The sequence below is a fragment of the Medicago sativa genome, chromosome 4 (assembly GCF_051527215.1).
Source record: "Medicago sativa cultivar Bolivia chromosome 4, Bolivia_mono, whole genome shotgun sequence".
Classification (NCBI taxonomy): Eukaryota; Viridiplantae; Streptophyta; class Magnoliopsida; order Fabales; family Fabaceae; genus Medicago; species Medicago sativa.
The window spans coordinates 29,859,618-29,879,840 of record NC_140752.1 but is presented as its reverse complement, the minus strand read 5'-3'; the positions used below and the strand labels follow the sequence as shown (position 1 = coordinate 29,879,840).

At 33.7% G+C, this 20,223-nt stretch overlaps 1 protein-coding gene and 2 pseudogenes across 26 annotated transcripts; 2 read left to right on the top strand and 1 right to left on the bottom strand.

Annotated features, from left to right (window-relative positions):
• Positions 1 to 1,247: 1,247 nt before the first annotated feature.
• On the top strand, positions 1,248 to 2,702 carry LOC146927645 (serine-type endopeptidase inhibitor). Its single transcript, XM_085700904.1, has 2 exons — positions 1,248 to 1,313; positions 2,225 to 2,702. Exons 1-2 carry the CDS (start codon positions 1,271 to 1,273, stop codon positions 2,422 to 2,424), a joined length of 243 nt encoding a protein of 80 aa, XP_085557030.1. The 5' UTR covers positions 1,248 to 1,270; the 3' UTR covers positions 2,425 to 2,702.
• A 3,737-nt stretch (positions 2,703 to 6,439) lies between these two features.
• On the bottom strand, positions 6,440 to 15,462 carry LOC146927644 (pentatricopeptide repeat-containing protein At3g09040, mitochondrial pseudogene; annotated as a pseudogene). Of its 24 annotated transcripts, none has more exons than XR_015005789.1 (9): positions 12,068 to 15,442; positions 11,923 to 11,970; positions 10,672 to 10,816; positions 9,541 to 9,646; positions 9,255 to 9,362; positions 8,669 to 8,797; positions 7,761 to 7,868; positions 7,192 to 7,222; positions 6,440 to 6,679 (listed from the first exon to the last, which is right to left on the bottom strand). The product of XR_015005789.1 is annotated as a pentatricopeptide repeat-containing protein At3g09040, mitochondrial pseudogene, transcript variant X20 (transcript). The 24 variants fall into 24 exon arrangements; XR_015005786.1 differs by having other exon boundaries at positions 10,672 to 10,849; positions 12,157 to 15,442; XR_015005771.1 differs by lacking the exon at positions 9,541 to 9,646 and having other exon boundaries at positions 7,135 to 7,222; positions 10,672 to 10,849; positions 12,068 to 15,458.
• Positions 15,136 to 18,977, top strand: LOC146927643 (uncharacterized; annotated as a pseudogene). Its single transcript, XR_015007954.1, has 4 exons — positions 15,136 to 15,323; positions 17,018 to 17,476; positions 18,053 to 18,185; positions 18,582 to 18,977. The product of XR_015007954.1 is annotated as an uncharacterized LOC146927643 (transcript).
• Positions 18,978 to 20,223: the final 1,246 nt, after the last annotated feature.

Below are 20,223 nucleotides of genomic sequence, written 5' to 3'. Positions count from 1 at the left end.
GCTTGGAGGAACACGCCAACATCAATGCACCATGTCACATTCAAGCACGCCTCCACGCGACGATCACCATACACGTGTCCTCTAACCGCTCCTTAATCACACGCCGCAAAATTCGGAGACGATTATCCTCACGCACGCCTATATAAGGGTGACTTAGCTTCACCCTCAAGGTATGATTTACTTTTCACCACACTTTTTACACACTCTTTCTCAATTCCATTATTGACTTGAGTGTTGGAGTGTTAATGTGCCCGCAAGCACCTTTCGTTACACCGCGAAGATTCATCACCATCGTACCGGAGCACTTTCCGCCACCGTTGCCTCTCATCCATCCTCACCGGATAGATCAGGTAGGGAGAGAGATAAAGGTAAATACATACTATGTCACATATTGGGATTTGGGTGTCATTATTTTCATGCACTTCGTTTTATTCTTCGCATCAATCAAATGATCAGGGTTAATTGGATGTTATATGCAATTCTTGAATCAGATAGGACTAGAATAATGACAAAGCTCTCTCAACAGATTACATTTTGATGTTGTTGCTCTAAGCTCCAAGGGGATGAATCTTGAGTCAAATAGAACTACAATAATGACAAAGATCTCTCAACAGATTAAATTTGATGTTGTAGCTTCTAAGTCCCAAGGGGTTGAATTTGAGACTTCTAACAAAGTTTAAAGACACTCATGTTATCACATCTGATCTAATTTACACTCGAAGATGGTTTGCATTTTATTTGTATATGTAGATGAAGCGACAATCACAATTATAAATTCACACACACAAATTAAAAGATTCCTATGTTCGACCCAAGATTCATCTCCATAGTATGAGTTTTGCTACATAGCTTTTGTTATCTTCTCTTTTGTTGTTCTTTATTTTGGTCCTATGACCTTTGTAGCTCCTTGAATTCTATACTTGCACACCTTGTGGCGGACATAATTCTATGTCAGTTGTAATATATCTCATTTTAACTTCTTAAAAAAAAATGTTTTTTTAAATTCTTTTTTATAAAGGTAAATGCATAAAGAAATTTCTTATCCTACCATATTGATTTTATAGGATAAAATTTTCATTAATGGATTTAGGATAAAGATATGACTTTTGCTTCAGCGGTTTAGTTAGACTTTAGAGCTTGTCCATGCGACTATCCTTTATATTTTTAATTCAATAATCAATAGACGATTTCCTATTGTATACGTATGTTATTAAATTTTATGCTATAAATATGAGACTTAAGTTTCATCAGTTTTACCAAAAACAACAAAATGGCTTTAAAGGTTGCAACTATCCTTCTTGTCTTCGTTTGTGGTAAATCTTGCACTCACTTCTCTTTCTTTCAACACAATGTTTTTGTTTCTTTTAGCCATTTATGGTAAACTTTGTTTAGATATAGACATATGTTGCACTAAATTTAGATTAACATTAAGACTAACTTGCTAATTATTCCCCTAAACTTAATGCATACATCTCGAGTTTATGTGATATACTTTATTTAAGATGTGGTCAAATTTTTTAAGGGACTACAAATTTGATTATGAAGTTTATTCTGTGTAAGTTTCTAAATAAGGTTAAACAACTATAACTAAACCGGTGCACTGTCCCCGTGAGCATATCTCCGTTGGCAGGGACATGCATTGTTATATGCAAGGGTCGGGGTTCGAACCCCGGACACCCCACTTATTCACTTTGAAAAAGGTGAATTCTAACCACTAGTCTACCTGACAAAAAAAACTAAACCGGTGCACTGTTTCTAAATAACAATCCTTCTTAGAAAGTGGGTACAGTTTTTTCGCTATTCTTAAATAATAATTTTGCATAAAAAAAAAAACTTAAAAAAGTTTTTGCTTGGCATAAATATGATATGTTTAACTAAATATGCTTCTTTTAAAAAAAGGTCTTATTATTAAGTAATTAAGGTTATATAACATAAACAGAAACTCAAGATAGGCTGGATCATTAACTTCATACCTAATTAAGTTGGACACAATTGGTTCTCTTACGTACTTCCCTTGTTCTTCAATATATGTGCTGAAGATGAAACCTATACAATATTCAACAACAACAAAAAAATAATAGTTTTTTTTTTGAAAGAAAAATATAAAAATATTTGAAAGCTATACTTCTGTGAGATTGCTCATTTGAGTAATTTTTTCTTTCTGAAAATAAAAATAAATTGATCAAATAAAAAAAGTAATCTAATTTTCTTGTTTATGATCCAGGTGCAATTCTTTTAGGAGGCAACCTGAAAAATGTCGATGCACAAAAAATTTGCCCACAATTTTGCTATGATTCAGTTGCATACATGACTTGCCCTTATACAGGTGATAAACACCTCGATCCAGCATGCAATTGTTGCATTGCATCAACTGGATGTGTACTTTATGAAGCAGATGGAACTCGTATTTGTACTGCTGATTGAAATATGGTTGTGATGTGAATGTCTATTCACATACATAACTATTAACTACGTAGCACTTTTCTGAATTTCAATAAATATGTTGTAATATGTGTGATAAAAAAAATTGTAATCATTTGAAAGCATATGGAACTCCTATTTGTATGTAATATGGATATGGATATGGATGGATGTGATGTGAATGTGCATTCACATACACAAAGATCACTTCTGAATTTCAATAATTATGTTGTAATATGTGTGATAAAAAATTATAATAAATTGTATTTATGAAAATACAACAACTCTAGGCTTTAATTTCATGCTTTATGTCTTCAATATTATCATTTTTATTTTGTAAAAAAAATGTCTCTAATAATTCATTGTGTTTTGAGTCCAATATTGGATACAAAACCTCAATTTCAAGGTCTTTGAACATAGCTCGGTTAATAGTTAAGCTAGAGTATGTTGGTGTTGAGGTTTCAACCTTTGATTTTTCACTTATCTCCTTCAAAGAATGAATTTCTAACCACTATAGTGTTAAAAAAGAAATTCACGGAACAATCTCAACCGGAAAAAAAAGTACATAGACCAAACCGACAATGTCTAAAACAAATATTACTCTTTATTTATTTCGTTTTCCAACTAGTATAGCGAAAATACTATTTTCATTACATAATTAATTGTTTCAAATTAATACAATAAAAAATCGATTTTTCTATTCACACCCCATATATTTGTGGTTACACCCAAATTTTCTTAAAAGTTTATAATAATACCAAAATTGTCCTTTTATAAATTCTCTTAAAACTGATTTCATTCATTGTCACTTTAAAATTTCACCCTCTTTCACCCACAAACGATCAAACAATTCTGATGTTCAGTCAATATCTGTGGAAGATTAAAGAGTGAATCAAAACATCTTTCATCCATACTCGATTGCATATAAGTAAATGAATTTATTCTTATTGTCCTTTTATAAATTCTCTTAAAACCTTGATTTCATTCATTGTCACTTTAAAATTTCACCCTCTTTCACCCACAAACGATCAAACAATTCTGATGTTCAGTCAATATCTGTGGAAGATTAAAGAGTGAATCAAAACATCTTTCATCCATACTCGATTGCATATAAGTAAATGAATTTATTCTTTTTTTCAATAATGTTAGTTTCAAAAAAATTCTTCTTGTTCAACTGCATTGTACGATGGTTTCAATTTACATTATTGAGATTAACTTATATTCAGTTTGAGTAGGTCCATGTAAACTTAGTTTACATGACCTACTTAAACTGAGTTAAGTATGTACACTTAAACTCGGTTTACATGACCTTCTTAAACTAAGTTTACATGACCTACTTAAACTGAGTTTAAGATTAAATTAGTAGAATCAAGTCTTCTCCATTGTTAACCCATGACAAGAAAAACACAAATTGAACCCATAAAAGCTTAGAATGAGGGAACCCATGACAAGAAAAACATAATCGATCGTAGAACACAACTTGGTAATCTTATTTACTTCGAATTTTCTTTGAAATCTTGCATAGAAGGGATAAATCTGCTTGAAGAAGGAAAGACAGAAGAGGGGTTTTGGGGTGTAACCAAGAAAGAAGGAAGAGGCTTTTTGAAAATGAAATTTTATGCAAGGGTAATTTTGTCATTCCAGGGTGTAACCAGGATTACACAGGGTGTAATTAGAAAAACTCTAAAAAATCATCATTCAAACATAATATCTACTTTTTAATTTAAAAAATATCTAAAAGTATTCCAATTATAATTATATAGTAGAGATCAATTTCTATGGAATGAACTTTTAGCCATACATTCATTTAAATTACATCATATTTGCAAGACTCATAGAATATGGTAACTAAAGTTAGCACACCGTCGAAAAACAATTCGATCGATTTCTCATGGACATGGAAGACAATGGTAGGGCAGGGGAGAATGGATTGAGGTGAGACCACGCTGTTGAGAAGCAATTCGATCGATTTCTCATGGACATGGAAGACAACAACATGGCAGGGGAGAATGGACTGAGGTGAGACCACGTCGTCGAAAAGCAATTCGATCAATTTCTCATGGACATGGATGACAACGACATTTCAGTCGGCATGGAGGTTTCATGTCCAATTATTGAATAGATTCACAACAACAGGAAAGGGATAGGAGGTTAGGAAGAATCAATAGAGGCTTAGGGTTTTCCCTAGTGCAAAACGCGATGAGTATAATGTAGTCAAAATCGTTCATCGTGCTAGGGCTTCAACTTTTAGGGGGTGATCACGAACACATAAGGCTTTTTACTTTTTGAGGGTAGTTGTTTTTTTTAGCTTTTTACTTTTTGAGGGAAGTTGTTGTTACCCCTGTCCCTACCAGTGCACTTGAGTGTGTATCAGTTTGTCTCGTGTTCGAGTACGTCATCTTTTGAACAAAGTATTACTCAAATTTTTGTCACTTTACTTTTGAGTATTGACTAATGAACAATTTAGTAATGTTAGTTTGTGATATATTGTGCTAGAACATTGAACACATATATGAATCTAGTTTGTATAATTTTGTTTCTAACAATGAGCATTTGTTTACTCTTGAATTATTATTCATTTTTATTTGAGTCTAACATATATTATTGAAAATAAATTTTACGGATTTGAATTTATCTCAAACTCATTAAAAAAATATTAAGTTTGTGGCAAATCTGTAAAAAAAAATAAGCTTATAAACTCGTCCGAAAATAAGGGTTTGCTTAATTCCGTCCGGAAATCGTTGGAAAATTTAACTTAAAACTGTTTGAAAATCGTATGAAGTTTTAATTGAATTCCATCCGAATTGTGTAGGAAAAGTTTAACTTCATTCCGTTCGAAAGTCGTAGGAAATTAAACTTAATTTCGTCCAAAATTCGTTGGAAGTTTAGTCCAATATCCCACAAACTTAAATTTTAGAGTTTGTGTGAAAACCGTACGATATCCGTCTGAAATATATTTGGGATGGAATTTGGGACGGAACTATGATTTACGCCGCGGCTTTTTCGGACAATGCCCTGTCTGTTCGAATATCGTCCTAAAACATATTTTCTTCCGAACTCCGTGGGAAATGTCCGTAAATTTCGTCCCAAAACCGTACGAAATTCAGTTTGAAAATGACCTTTTTTTTAGTAGTGTCGGGTTTGCTCGATATGTCTACAAAATTGATAAAGCTTTAAATAATGTCTATTTTGGTCATTATAGAATGCTTATGAATGTGGCTTGGTATGATAGGTTTGATAAGCATGTTAGAGGGAACAAGGGAGGAGATAGTGATAGGTGATAAGAAGTCAATTGTGGTGGGAAAGGATGTGACGTATGCAACCTTAGTTTCCAATAAGGTTAAGATGGATATTATGAGAGAGGAGTGGGAGGGATGCACAAACTTGTGAAGGTTTTACTGAAAAATACGAAATGATGTTTGTGTTCCGGTGTTACAACATACTATTTCAGATGTGGGGTTTACGGAATTTATGGTTGTCCCAATGAGACGGGATAATAGTTTTTTGTATCACAAGGCTAACATGGAGGAGATGTCTGTTTTCAACGAAGAAGCAGTTTTTTTGGTAATTTTTTTTATAATTGTTGTGAAAAAAATAAATGTGGTGGAAGATTTTTGAATTGATGGGAAAAAATCACTAGTACAAAAAACACTTTTTAAGTGGGGTGAAAAAGACTTTTTAAGTGGGTTGGGGATCCCACTTATAGGTGGCCGACTTAATAACTATTTTGATTTTAAGTCAGAGGAATCATTCGACTTAAAAACATTTTATTAAGTTAGGTCACCCCACTTAAAATATGTTTATTAAGTCTGGTCACCCACTTAAAATATGTTTATTAAGTCGAGTTTTCCCACTTAAAAAGGCTCAAAAAGGATAAAAAAAAATCACAGTATTTAAGTCTATGATGTGATCCCACTTAATAACCTGTTTAAATTTTTTTTTTAGTATCAATTACCATTGTATATATGATTATAATTTTGAATTTAACAAATTAATCTACAATTTCATACACGACCACTAATATAAAATATCACTAGATCAAATTTCATACCATACGGTAAACAAATTCAAAGTTACAAAATCATTCATTAATACCAGAAATCTAAGACGTAAGCTGATAATTGATTGTCATTATTCCAAAGCATGTTCATTGGTAGACATATAAATTACATCAAAGTCTTTCAAGAATCAAACTTGCACAACATTCTCGAATATTCATAATTTCATCATCAGTCAACGGGTTTTGGTCTCCAAAAACCTGAAGAAAAAAAAAACAATTATAATATCATATTAACTTACTAAATAAAAAAAAACATTAATTATAATTTTTAACTTAATGTGGGAGTCTCCCATGTTGGCTTTCTCGGATTTCTCAAACCACTCATCTTATTATACCCCGCAATAGCACTACAATATAAAAATGTTTGACCCAAAGAGCAACTTGGGAATAACCCAAAGAGTAAAGAGCCTTCACTAGAACAAAATACATCATAATTAAATGAGAAATGATATTTTGACATCCAATTTTCAACAACTTTTAGGGACAACTCTCTTTCATACTCTCATTACACTTTTATTCTCTCTCTTCCTTTTTCTCTCTCTATTGTCATTGTCGAATAAGAATAGAGGAAAAAGGTTGCCCCTAAAAGTTGTTGAAAATCGGATGTCAAAATATCATTCCTCTAATTAAATTTCATAAATTGAATTATTAACTCGTTAAAATGTTTGACCCTCTCAGAAATAACAACAGAACCATCAGAGCTGCAATACCCCAGAAAAGGCCAATCTGTTCATAATGTTCCTGTTCAAACATAACCAACATGTGGGCCATTAATACTAGCATTACACTCACACATAAGAGCTTAATTTATTAATAAAACCATGTAGTAAATTATAAAGAATAGAGATATAAATTATAATTAAGCACATCAGATTGCTAATAGCATTACATTTTTTTTTTTTTTTGAAAGATGCTAATAGCATTACATTGAAATTTGAATGACACGATTAGCGTAGGTACTGGATAAACAAGCAATCTTACATTCGATTATTTCTTATAGAGATAGCTTTATACATAAGAGAACAAAGCATTCATTTAACATAAGATTTTGAAATGGAATTTTAGTTAGTGAAGAAACTCAAAAAAATTAATAAAGTGAAGGAAAGAGATATTGCACTTACATTTAAGACAAAGTACATACTGTGAAAATGATTTTTTAATAATATTGGTCAAACCATTTTTGAACAAAGCTTAAACAGATTCATCTATTGTAGCAAATTTAAAAATACAGTTTAAAATATAACAATGAAATAATCGAATGAGAAAGAATTTCACTAACCTGAACACAAGCATGCAGAGTATCGACAAAATCCAATGAGAAATCGATCAAATTCAGTGACAATCGACCAAATCCTTCTCTGCAAATCATGTAACTTCTATCAAATTCCTGAAATGTAGGTCAATAGCATGTGAGGCACGTCAACATCAGGTGTGGCATAAGTAAAGTTCCACATTAGAATTGAGAACAGTCAAGGCCTATCTCAACCCAAACTTAGCTCAAGGGAAGAGGATTAATGAAGCCATTATAGGAGGGAGTATTAGTACAATATGTGATCTTAACAATGTTGATAAAATGCAGTTGAAATTCTCGTTGTCTTGAAGTAGGAAAACCTTGTTGGTGGCGCACCAACTTGCATAGCTAAGTTAATGCCTACTACAAACTATGCTTAAGAGCCTAAAGGATTGCAAAACCAAAACTTAGTACTGATCATTGAAAATATGAAAAGGCACCAAAATATCAATTACAATTAAAATTTGTCGCACGTGCTAGGATAATTTGGTTTGTAACTTATACATCTGCTACATAAGTGATGCTAGTGATATGTAATTTGTTTAGCACATGACTTAGGAACACATTCAAAAGCTATTTTAGCATAAGCTGTTATAAACTAGTCAATTAAGCCCTTTAGCATAAGTGTTTATCGTGTAAGTGCTTATGTATAAGCTATTTTTGTAACAAAATATAAGCTCTCCTAAAGAATTTATGGAAATAAGCTGAAAATATAGCTTGCAGACATGTTATAAGTTGTTTTCATAAGCTCTGACAAACACTCTCGTAAGTGTTTATGCCAATAGATAAGCTCATATAAATCAATCCAACTGACCCTAAGTCTAACAACTAATTAACAAAGAAAAACTAGAAAAATTATAGACAAAAGAAAACATGAAGCAATTTGAAATGCTTACCCTTTCACAACCATCTACAGTCAATTTGGTCAAATTTTGAAAGCAAGAATGAGCTAAAAGTTGGTCATCCCGTATCCTCTGGACATTGATTGAGAAAAGTTTCAATGTCTCCAAACTTGAAAATTCAACCTGTCAACAGTTATGAAAGTTTCATTATCTGCACTATCAAAAAAAACTGTAGCAACATTTTTGAATTGTTGAATTAGAGAGAACAAATGCATATGGTGAAACCATGTGTTTCAACTAGATGATTAATGTAGTTCAAATATGCAGTTAATTACGATCATTGGATGGTTAGTGACTATAACAAGGTTTCGTAACTCACTAACCATGCATTAAACAAGTAACCACGATTTTGAACACCTAGAAGTTATATTTGAACACCTAGAAGTTTATGAGCTTCAAGACCATATTTAACTCATAAGTAATAACAGCTAGTCATCTACACCACTAAACCAATACATATCTCACCACCCTAACTAATATAAGATGCTAACTCTTTTAAAGTTTCAACTGAATCCCCTAAATAAAAATACAGCAAAATGAGAGAAAAAAAGAGTGTATCAATACAGAAGGTACACTCTACCTTTCACTAGTTCTGAAAACAGCTCCAGCATTCTCCAACAAAATTTTCAACAACTCCAACACCACAATCGGATGAATTGGAACAGTTGATGAATCTGCCTCCATTCTCCTAAAATGTAACATCAAAATTGAATAAATATCAAATCCCTAAAATGTAACATAAAAATTAAATCTGAAAAATCAAATCCCTAGTAGGTGAAAATCACAAATCATAAACATAAAATCCAAATCAAGAAATTATGAATACCAAAAAATAGAAAAAATTGGAATCCATAAATATATGTTACCAGAAAAGCGCTCTAGTCACCGATTCTTCAGTAAGTTCCCCTTCAACTCGCCTTTTCCGATTCTTCAGTAATCCATAAATATATTTATGGGTTCTCTTTCTATTTTCTTTTGAGAGATATCAGACAAAAAAATTATATTTGGGTGAGGTTAATAGCAAAGGCCAAAAAGTAAGGGGGCCCTTTCAATTTGTCAAGGGTTATGATATATTGCTCCTGGCAAATGCAAACCAGGGGATATGACAGGGTCTTACTCCTGGCAAATTTACCAGGGATTTCTGCCCCAGGGAAATATCCCTGTGAAAACAGCACTTTTTTGTAGTGTTCCAATCCCATAAAATTGACCGAAATCAGATGACTCGTGCAACAATTGATAGGAAATACGGCTGAATTCCTTTTCCAACCAAACCAAACAGTTGGAAATCATGAACTGTCCAGTTCAAAAAACAGAAAATAACTTGTTTAACCATGGCAAGACAATACGAACTTAAGGAAACGCGGCTTCGAGGTGGAGAAGACTGAGGGTACAAAAGACGGCATCGAGATAGAGAATACAGAGGGGAGCATCACGGCAAAAATAGAAAATGTTTTTTGAAACAACTTGGTAAGATTTAAGGACCAATTTGGTAGCTTTGGTCTTTTGACATAAACAACTTAATTAAGCACTTATAGTACATACACACATATAAACTATTTTAATACCATTGCTTTCCTATAAGCTCTAAGTGGTTTCATAGATTATCATGTAGAGTTCATGGAAATAAGGTGAAAACATCTCATGGACATGTCACAACTCACAAGCCTCACAAGTGCATAAGCCAGAGATAAGCTCAAATAGGTCTATCAAATTAAGGTTCCCATTTAGTTTTCTTCTCACAGACACACGAAAAAAGAAAAAAAACAACAGAAAAGGTTATCAATTTCAAAATCATAACCTCAATTCAGCAATACTAAGTGATCACTACCAGAATCCCCTATTTTGGTCCCATAATTCTATAACTTATTATAAAATAAATAAAACAAATTAAATAAAATAAAATAATAAAGATAAAAGAGAGATCATGTGAATAGTACATAAGTTAAACTATATCAAAATTCAATGGTTGAATGAAACAACAGACATAAAAATAATACCTGTTGTGTTGTGCAAAGAGATGACGGCAGAAAACGGTTTCACGGCGACAATGAGAGTTGACGGTCCGTGGTGAAAGTGACAAGAAAGGAGCTGAGAAGGGTTTTCCCAACGCTGGAGATCACATGAATCCCGTCAAAAACAGCTCTGCATTAATGTCACCTCTTTCAGTTCTAATTCCTACAAGTAACTGAATCCAATTAATTCAAAACATAATCAAACATTCAATATTATCAATTATCCAATTCAAAACCTTATACAGTAATCAGAACACTAAACGCAACAAACAGATCAAGTAAATTGCAATATTGAAATCAAAACCAATATAAGAAAAATTCTCAAATTTAAATCCTAACACTTCCATAATCACTTTCAAACAACAAAAAACTATTTAAAAATAAAATCAAACCCCAAACAAAAAATCAAACATTCATCAAAATTTTCCAATACCCAGATAACACTAAGTTCATACAATATTCAACAACAACTTAGTCATCGTGATTATGAAAGAAAAATCAATATAAAAAAATGAAACAAAAACTAGTGAGAAAAAAATTGAATGTGATAAAGCTATAAAAGATGTACCCTTGAAGTGAAAAAAGAGTAGAATCGAAGTTAGCTTTGCTCGATGGGTGTGACGGTGGTGAAGCTTCTAACAACGGTGGTGACGGAGAAGCACGGTAGTGATCGATGGGTTTGGCTGAGAATATTTGGTGAAATCAATGGGTTTGGCTGAGAAGCTGTGACGGTGGTGAAATCGAAGGGTTTCACGGTGGTGGAGATGGATGGGAAATTTGGGTTTCACGGTGGGCAAGGAGAAGCTGTGACGAAGGGTTTACGGTCAAATTTGGGAAAGAGAGAGAGAGAACTGAGATTGGTTTGGTTTGGCGCTGAATTGGTTTGGGAAAGAAAAAGAGAAAGAGAACTAAAGCGGGATAGATTTGGGTATCGAATTGGTTTGGAGCAGAATTTGTTTTTTTGGCACTTATGGTTTGGTTTGGCGCTGAATTCAGAGTTAAATTTATGGTAAATTTTGTATAGATATAGAAATATATTGCACTAAAAATATTGTATCCTAAATTACAAGCTTAAATTAACTTAAATTTATGTTCAGCTTGTAGCTTCATATCAATCACATAGCATCATATCAACCAATGATAACTATCAAAATGTAAAGCTTCAAAGACAATTCATAATTAAAACCATTCATTGATATCAACAAATGATAAAAATCAAAAAGTAAAGCACCTGACCTCACAAGCCTGAAAGAAACCGTCCAAGCAAAGATGAAACAGAATCTCCTGTTCAAAATTCAAATAAGTATCACATAATGTAAATAATGTGTTTAGTGTTTACCTATTTACAATAAAAAAGCTATAAGAATACATTCTATTCAACCTTTGCAAATGGTTATTAATTTCCTTTCTTTCCCTTTCCACAAACAATTAGAAACACTTCAAAAATAAAATAAAGCAGAGTTATTTTACATCTTTTCTCTCTGTTCCCATTGTTTTGAGCAACTAAATTTAACTGGCCTGTGAAATTCCATCTTCCTGCAATCTATTGTCTCTCATTAGTGCTGCCAGGTGCTTCAAAGCATGTGAAATTTCATCAGAACTAGGATGTGACATATCGCTGGCGACAAATAAGTTTGTCGTTTTGTCAACTACAATCCAGCTACACCCGGGCTTTTTTTGGACTTCATTCTGTACCATTGTTCTCCTTAGAGATTTAGCTTCATCCCAATGTCCTGATCCAGCATGCATATTATAAAGTTGTACATATGGAGAAGAATTTTGCGGTTCTAACTCGATAAGTTTCTCAGCCGCTCTCAGTCCCCTTTTTTCATCTCCATGTATACTGCAAGCACCCAATAAATTAGCCCAAATCATTGCATTGGGTTCCACATCTAGTTTGTCAATGAACTCTTCAGCTTCTTCAAGAAAACCACATCGACCAAGTAGATCAACCATGCAAGCGTAGTGATCTACTCTTGGCTGAATGCCGTAATAGGTTACCATGTTGTTGAAAATTTGCCGACCCTCAGAAACCAACCCTGTATGGCTACAGGCAGTGAGCACTCCAAGGAATGTGACATCATCCGGTGAAACAGGTGATAGAGTCATCTCATCAAAGACCTTCAATGCCCTTTCCGCATAACCATTTTTCGCAAACCCAACAATCATTGAATTCCAAGAAATCACATCTTTTTTTATAGGCAATTCTTCGAAAACTTTTGCAGCACTTTTTACATCTCCACATTTAGCATACATATCTACAAGGGCACTGCTGGTTAATTCATCTAAGTCAAAACCAGTATGGAAAATCAGAGAGTGTATCTCTTGACCGTCTTGCAGCGAGGATAAGAGCGCACAGGCTCGCAGAACGGTAACAAATGTTGCTTGGTCTGGTAAGATATTGTTGTCACGCATTTCTCGGTACAAGTTTAAGGCCTGATCACTGCAATCATTTTGAGTATGTCCAGATATTAAAGCTGTCCACAGTACAATGCTTTTAAGGTTAGATAACTCCGAGAAAAGAATGTTCGCTTCGGCCAACATTTGTGAATCCATATACATACCCAACAAAGAGGTACCTAAGAATTCGCTACCACATAAAAGGCCACTCTTTAATATAGCGCAATGAATCTGCATCCCTAAAATCACCTTAGGAGACTCCTTACAACAATCTATGAGGGAGGCAAATGTGATTTCAGATGGCTTCAATCCCAATATCTGCATCTCATGCAGAAGATTAATTGCTTCTTTTGTATCTTTTATAGCATATCCTGCAATCAGAGCATTCATTGAGACCACACTCCACTCGGGCATGCAAGAATAAACCTTACGCGCATCTTCGATTCCCCCACACTTGGAATACATGTCAATAAGAGAGCTTCCAGCGAAAAGGTTTGTGTCTAAACCCAACTTAACTGTAAGGCCATGGAACTGCAGTCCTGCTTCTAGTACCTTAATATTTCCACAAGCACTGAGAATACTGGCCATGCATACCTCGTCCGGTACTACGCCATGTCGATTCATTCTCCGAAACATGTTAAAAGCTTCAGTTTCCTCTTCTTCTTGCACGTATCCAACAAGAATAGCATTCCATGAAATATTATCTCGATATTTCATGCGCTCAAATTGTTTTCTAGCTTCCTTCAAAGCCCCAGCCTTAGCATACATATCCACCAATGCATTGTTCATGCATAAATTATCCGTAAACCTTCTCTTGATAATAGTTGAATGCAACTGACGGCCGATATCTAAGAATTCGAAGCACGCACATGAATTCAAAATGCTAGAGTACGTAAACTCATCCGGGTCATTGCCACACCCCATCATCTCAGAGAACAACTCCATAACATCACTTAAACAACCATTCTGTGCGTAAACTCCAAGAATTGTATTCCACATAACAACATTTCTGTCACACACAACATCAAACACTTGCTTCGCATCACACAACATTTCACATTTCCCATACATATTAATCAATGAACTCGCCACATAAACACTCGACTCAAACCCTAATTTAACCGCCTCACCATGAACCAACAAACCCCACCCCAAATCACCCAAACCAGCAACCGCACTCAAAACACTCGCCAATGTAGACCTCGACGATATCACACCATTCATCCTCATTTTTCGATAAAATTCAACCGCCTCCTTATAATAACCTCTCTTACCATGACCAGAAATCATAACATTCCACGCAACAACATTACTACAACCATCCATCTCATCAAACAAATCACACGCATAATCCAACTTCCCTAAATTCACACACGCATTCAAAACTGTCACAATCACCAATTCATCCAAAACAAAACCACTCCGCATTTCATCAAACAGTTGGAGTGCGTCATCAAACATCCCAACACGAACATAACCGCCAATTAAAGCAGTAAATGTAGCTGTGTCGAGATTCTCTAACCTCGACACAGAATTGAATAATGTTCGAGCTGAGCTCAAACATCTGCATTTCGCGTAGAAATTAATGAGGTGACGTGTGAGTAATGTATCAGATTCGAATCCGTTTTTAATTATGGAGGTATGAACTAACTTACCGAACTCGAGGTTTTCGAGTTTTGTACATGATGATAATGTTGTTGAGAGTGAGTTTATCAATGAGGTGTAAGTTTGTGGAAGTTTCTGGAATAAGTTTTGGTGTGAGTATGTGGAAATGAGGGAATTTGAATTTGAGTTGGTTGCAACGGTTTCGAGTGCCACGTGGGTATTGAAGTGAATGAGTTTGGGAAATTGGTTGAAGACATGGTTGAGTTTGATGAATTGGGAAATTGGAGAGTGAATGATGAAGCTGAAATGATGAGTAGTGAGTAAACATTTTGCTCTAACTGCTACGCGCATCTATGTTGTATTCAGTTGGATGAAGGATTCATTCGTTTGTTTGATGTGTTCACAGTTCCACTTGCTCGGCGGCGGATTTTCGTTTTTCCACTAATGCAGCCGCACGAGAACACTCAAAAGCGCGTCCTGTCCATGAAAAGTGCTTTCAGCGTGTTTGGTTTTCCAACAACAACTTACCGCCGCCGCACTTTTTCACCTTCAAAATCGATTCTTGGAGAAGCTGCTCTCCCTAGCTTCTTGAAATCGATTCTATCTAAAGCAGAAGTACACAACACCCATTTGTCTATTTTACCCTTGAAACTTATCCCTTCCTTTCACATACCTTTTAATATTTGGCAGAAAATTCAAGGAAGAAGACACTGTTCTTGGAGGAGAGAAGACACTGACGGTGTTGTTTGTTTCTTCCTTGAATTTTTGTTTCTTGCTCTATTAAAGCCCATAAAAAATAAGATTTTTGGAGCCCAATAATTTTACTATTGTTGTGTAAATTTTATAAAGTAAATGTCGATAGTTTTTTTAATAATCTATTTTTGGTAGAAAGTTTTTTTTTTTTATTAAAATTGTATTAAATTTAATAAAGTAACATAAAATTAAATAACTAGCTATAAATGAAAATGAAATTTGTAGAAAAGTTAAATGAAATATATTTTAAGTGCACACAGAGAAAAAAACCCATTTTGGTCATTTACACATCCAAAATCAATTATGGCACAAAATAGCCAAACAACATTTTTTATATAAATCACTTCTATCGTAAAGGTGTCCAAACATAAATCACTTTTCACTTAACTCACTTTTAATCAAAATCAATTCTATAAAATCAATTCTATCAAAATCAATTATATCCACCGCACAACCAAACACACGATGTCTCGAATAATAGTCATTTTGATGGTCACAAATTTAAAAATAGTCAGTGCAGTTTTTTAATAAACTAATTATACACTTTCTTAGCCAAAATAATTTTTTTTGGTAAAAAGCCAAAATAATTTTTGACTTTATACATGTGTTTTGTCTTTAGGTGTGGTTTAGATGAAAAGTTAAACGTTTTAAATTACCATTTTTTATTTATTTTCTCTTTTTAGAATGACATATTTGCAAAATTAGCATGATACGAATATAAATGTTATGAACAATATCTTTATAACATTTTGTTTAACACACATTTTTTTTATTTGGATCCATACAGTTTTTAGGAGAAACGCAGAATTTGAAAGAACTAGAAACTATTTTTTTTCATCTTATATTATGTATGAAAAAAAATAGTTTCTAAACAGAGATATATGGATCCATACATAATTTGAAAGAACTAGAATTGATAACGAATAACGAAATAAATATGATGGCTTAACTAAGTGATTTTGGGACTTGCTTAAGAATAAATAAAGACGAATCTTATGTAAGTTCCATGAAATATGGTTTGGTGTTATTCTTGTTTTGAGAAGTGTTATGAACACTCTTTTTTTTAACTCTTTCACTTTTTTATTGGATGAAACTTTTTTAACACTTATACTCTCTAACACTCATTCTCTGATTGAAAGAAACTCATGTGATTTTCACACTTTTGAAATAAATCTCTGTACCTTCTGTATTGATACACTCTTTTTTTCTCTCATTTTGTTGTATTTTTATTTAGGGGATTCAGTTGAAACTTTAAAAGAGTTAGCATCTTATATTAGTTAGGGTGGTGAGATATGTATTTGAAATCCATTCCTTAACCAAAGGAACATCTATGCAGGCGAAGCCGTATTCTGGAGCTGTTTTCTTGTCATGTAGCGTGGACACAAAACAGAGTAGTGGAGAAGGTGGTTGTACAGTTCGTACAATAGTACAATGTCAACGCTTTCGTCCAAATTGCAAGCACATCTCTTGAAACACTTGTGAAATGACCGTTGCAAAGTTCCACTGATCTTTTGTTGTCCTTTGATGAATTTCGATCCATGAAACAACTCTTGAATCCTTGAATTTCTCCTAGTTCTTATGGCTATTTTACTTTTGGAAGCCTTAAAGTTCTCAACTTGTGTGCTATTATATTTACCATTGAGGAATTTCTAGTTATTCATTTACCAGTATTGACAAAGTTTAAGACAAAAAACTGCTTATGGTTAAGTGCTTATGATGTCACTATTGAAGCGCCTCAGCTTAAAACTGTTTGCATAAAAGAAGACTTTAAGCTGTCAACTCGGGAGCTACGTAGCTGCCAAATCAAATTTTCAGCTTCATGTTTGAAAGAATTCACTTATTGTGGTCATGATGGCATAATGCAACCCATTGTTTTGTCAAATCCATCAGTAGCTTATAATGCTTATGTTAACATCATTATCTATAAGCGTGGGAGAATTGTTGATCGAGAAATCGGATCAGGTGCTTGTCTCCTTCTTAAAAAATTCAGTCAAGTGAAGTGTATCAAATTTCATATATGGGGAGAGGTAATGCTATATCATTTAACCTAATCTAATCGAGAATATGTAGGTGGCACAAGTGTCACATAGATTGAATGTAATTACAAGTGTCACTGTTAGACACCATACGACATACCTTTGATCCGTGCATGTTTGGATTGATGGTGAGGTTGACAATCATGGTGTGCCGAAGTAAATTTTTCAAAAGGTACTACTCTTTGGAGCTTACCAAATCTTAGGGCCACTACGATTTTGCAAAGTTCACTGTCAATTCAAACACATATACCAAGTGTTGTCGCAACATAGGTTGGTGCTAAGCATTGAATATATTCTTAATAATGAGATCAAGATTTTAATTATGAGCATCAATTGAAAACTTGCTATCAATTTATATATCCTACACAAACAACTTACGTAATATTTAGTCAATAGTAGCACCCAAATAAATTGATTTGAGTTCAAAAGCTAGAATTGTAGAATGTTTTGGCATAAATTTGTGAGAGATGTTTTATTAAGCATAAGTTTGTTCTCTTCAAAGGTTTGAAGTTTTTGTTTTTGGCATTCAAAAACAAAAATACAAATAAGTTTGCTTAATTTTTGTCATCCAGGCGCTGACAACAAAAAATAGCAGTTTTACCTACATTTGCAATGTTGAGTCATTTGGATCTTGGCTTCGTTAGTGGTGGAGTTTTGTTGAGCTTTCTTCAAAAGACTCCATTTCTCAATACTCTAGTTTTCCAGGTTGGTATTTAGCATATTTAATATACTTTAACATGGTAATAGTCATTTTAGTTTCTGAATGCATAACAAGTAGCCACAATTGTCCAATATGTATGTCAAAATAGTCCCTTATGTTAAAAGCTTCATTAATATCGTCACATTTGTCCCTCGATATACTTATTGTCATATCACTCCCAATATGTACTTACTTGATGTCATGTAAGTCCTTATAAAAAAGTTAATATCAGCATTGAGAGACTATTTTAATGTCAAAGACAATTTTGACTAACAAAGTGTACAATTAATGACTATTTTGGAATTTCGTTACACATTCAGGGACCAAAATAACTATTACCCCTTACTTTAACCTTTAATGTCTCCCTCTTGTTTGAACTTTGTTTGATTAACACTTTGTAGGGAATATCCAAATTCAACCAAGAGCTTATGAATTCTGCTGTTGTGCCCAATTGCTTGGCATCCACTCTCCAATTTGTGAAATTTGATAATGCCCGTGTATCAGAGCCTGAGCTGATTTGCGCTAAATTTTTTATGGAAAATTGTAAAGTGCTTGAGAGGATGAGTTTCTCCCTTGTTAATGGGAGGAAGGGAAAATCTCAGGTCATCGAAGAATTTAAGGAGAAGCTGTACTTGTCCAAGAAAGAAGTCACTTCTGCCATACTTGAATTTGATTAGCAAGGTTCGTTGCCGAAACAAGTTGTTCAGGTCTACAATGTTTGTTATGTTACAAGATGATATAGTAGGCTACTATGTTTCTTTTGTTTAAAATATGTTATGTTATGGTGTAATTTTGTACCTGCAAGTAATTGTCTACAAATTATTGCTATATTTTGCCCAAAAGATAGGTTAGTCAAGTAGTAGCAAGCAAGTTTGCATTGGTGCTTGATGTTTCTTGAGCAATAAGTAACATTTTATAATTATCATCAAATCATATTCCTCCCAACTAGGACACTAATTATGATAGTCTCCCATTTTTCACTACAATAGAAATGACATTTCACATCGGGGGAAATTGACTTTTCACATCGGGTCCCGGCCGATGTCCCTAAAGGTGAGGTTATATTCATCTTTCTCACGAGTTTCGAATTAGATCGCTTTGATCCATTTTTCACTCCATCTGTCTCAAAACTCTATCTCTCTTTTAATCTTACATTCTATCTCATAGCTCTCTACCTCTTTTAATCTCTCTTTCTATCTCATAGGTCGGTATTGTGATAGAGCCTTTGTTTTTTTTTGGTTACAGATAGAGCCTTTGTTTGTTATATAATTCTATTTTGGCCCGTTAAAAAAATTAATATTATATTATTTTCTTTTTATTTTTAATTTAACCGGTGCACTAAACTTAAAGAAAAAGATCTCGGCATAAAATATGATATGTTTAGTCTAGAAGTCCTAACTCAAATGGTAAAATGCCGAAATTGTTAGGCCGGACGTCATGACCGGGGTTCGAACCTCGTTACCTCCACTTATGTGTGAGTTTATAATGGCTTTGCCATTTCGTTTACCAACCAAAAAAAAATAATATGATATGTTTAGCAAAATATTTTCGGGACAAAAGGTATAATTATTAAGTAATTAAGGGTCTTTAAAAAAAACAAGTAATTAAGGTTTTTTCTGCGTTAACCCTTCGGTTTTTAGGGAAAAATGACCCTAGTATTTCAGAGTTTATCCTTGAGGTAAAGATAGTCTGACCAAGAATTGCTTCATCCAAGAATCAAATTCGGTTTCTTCCGAATGATTCGTCATTGGTGAAACTCGTTAATCAATTGGACTCAATTGTTTGGTTTAAGTAATTAAGGTTGATGTAACATAAACACGAGCTCAAGACAGGCTGAGATATAAATCGTGGACAAATAGGCTAACTTAAATCCATACCTAATTAAGTTGACAATTGCTCTTCTCTCTTTTGCTTTTATTCATTCACCGATCTAAAAAGCCGAGCGTTAACTCACGCTGAAAAATGTCAAGCGTGAGTTAACTTACGCCGGACATTATTAAGGGAATGAACAATTTTAAAAGGGAGAAAGCAATTATCAATTAA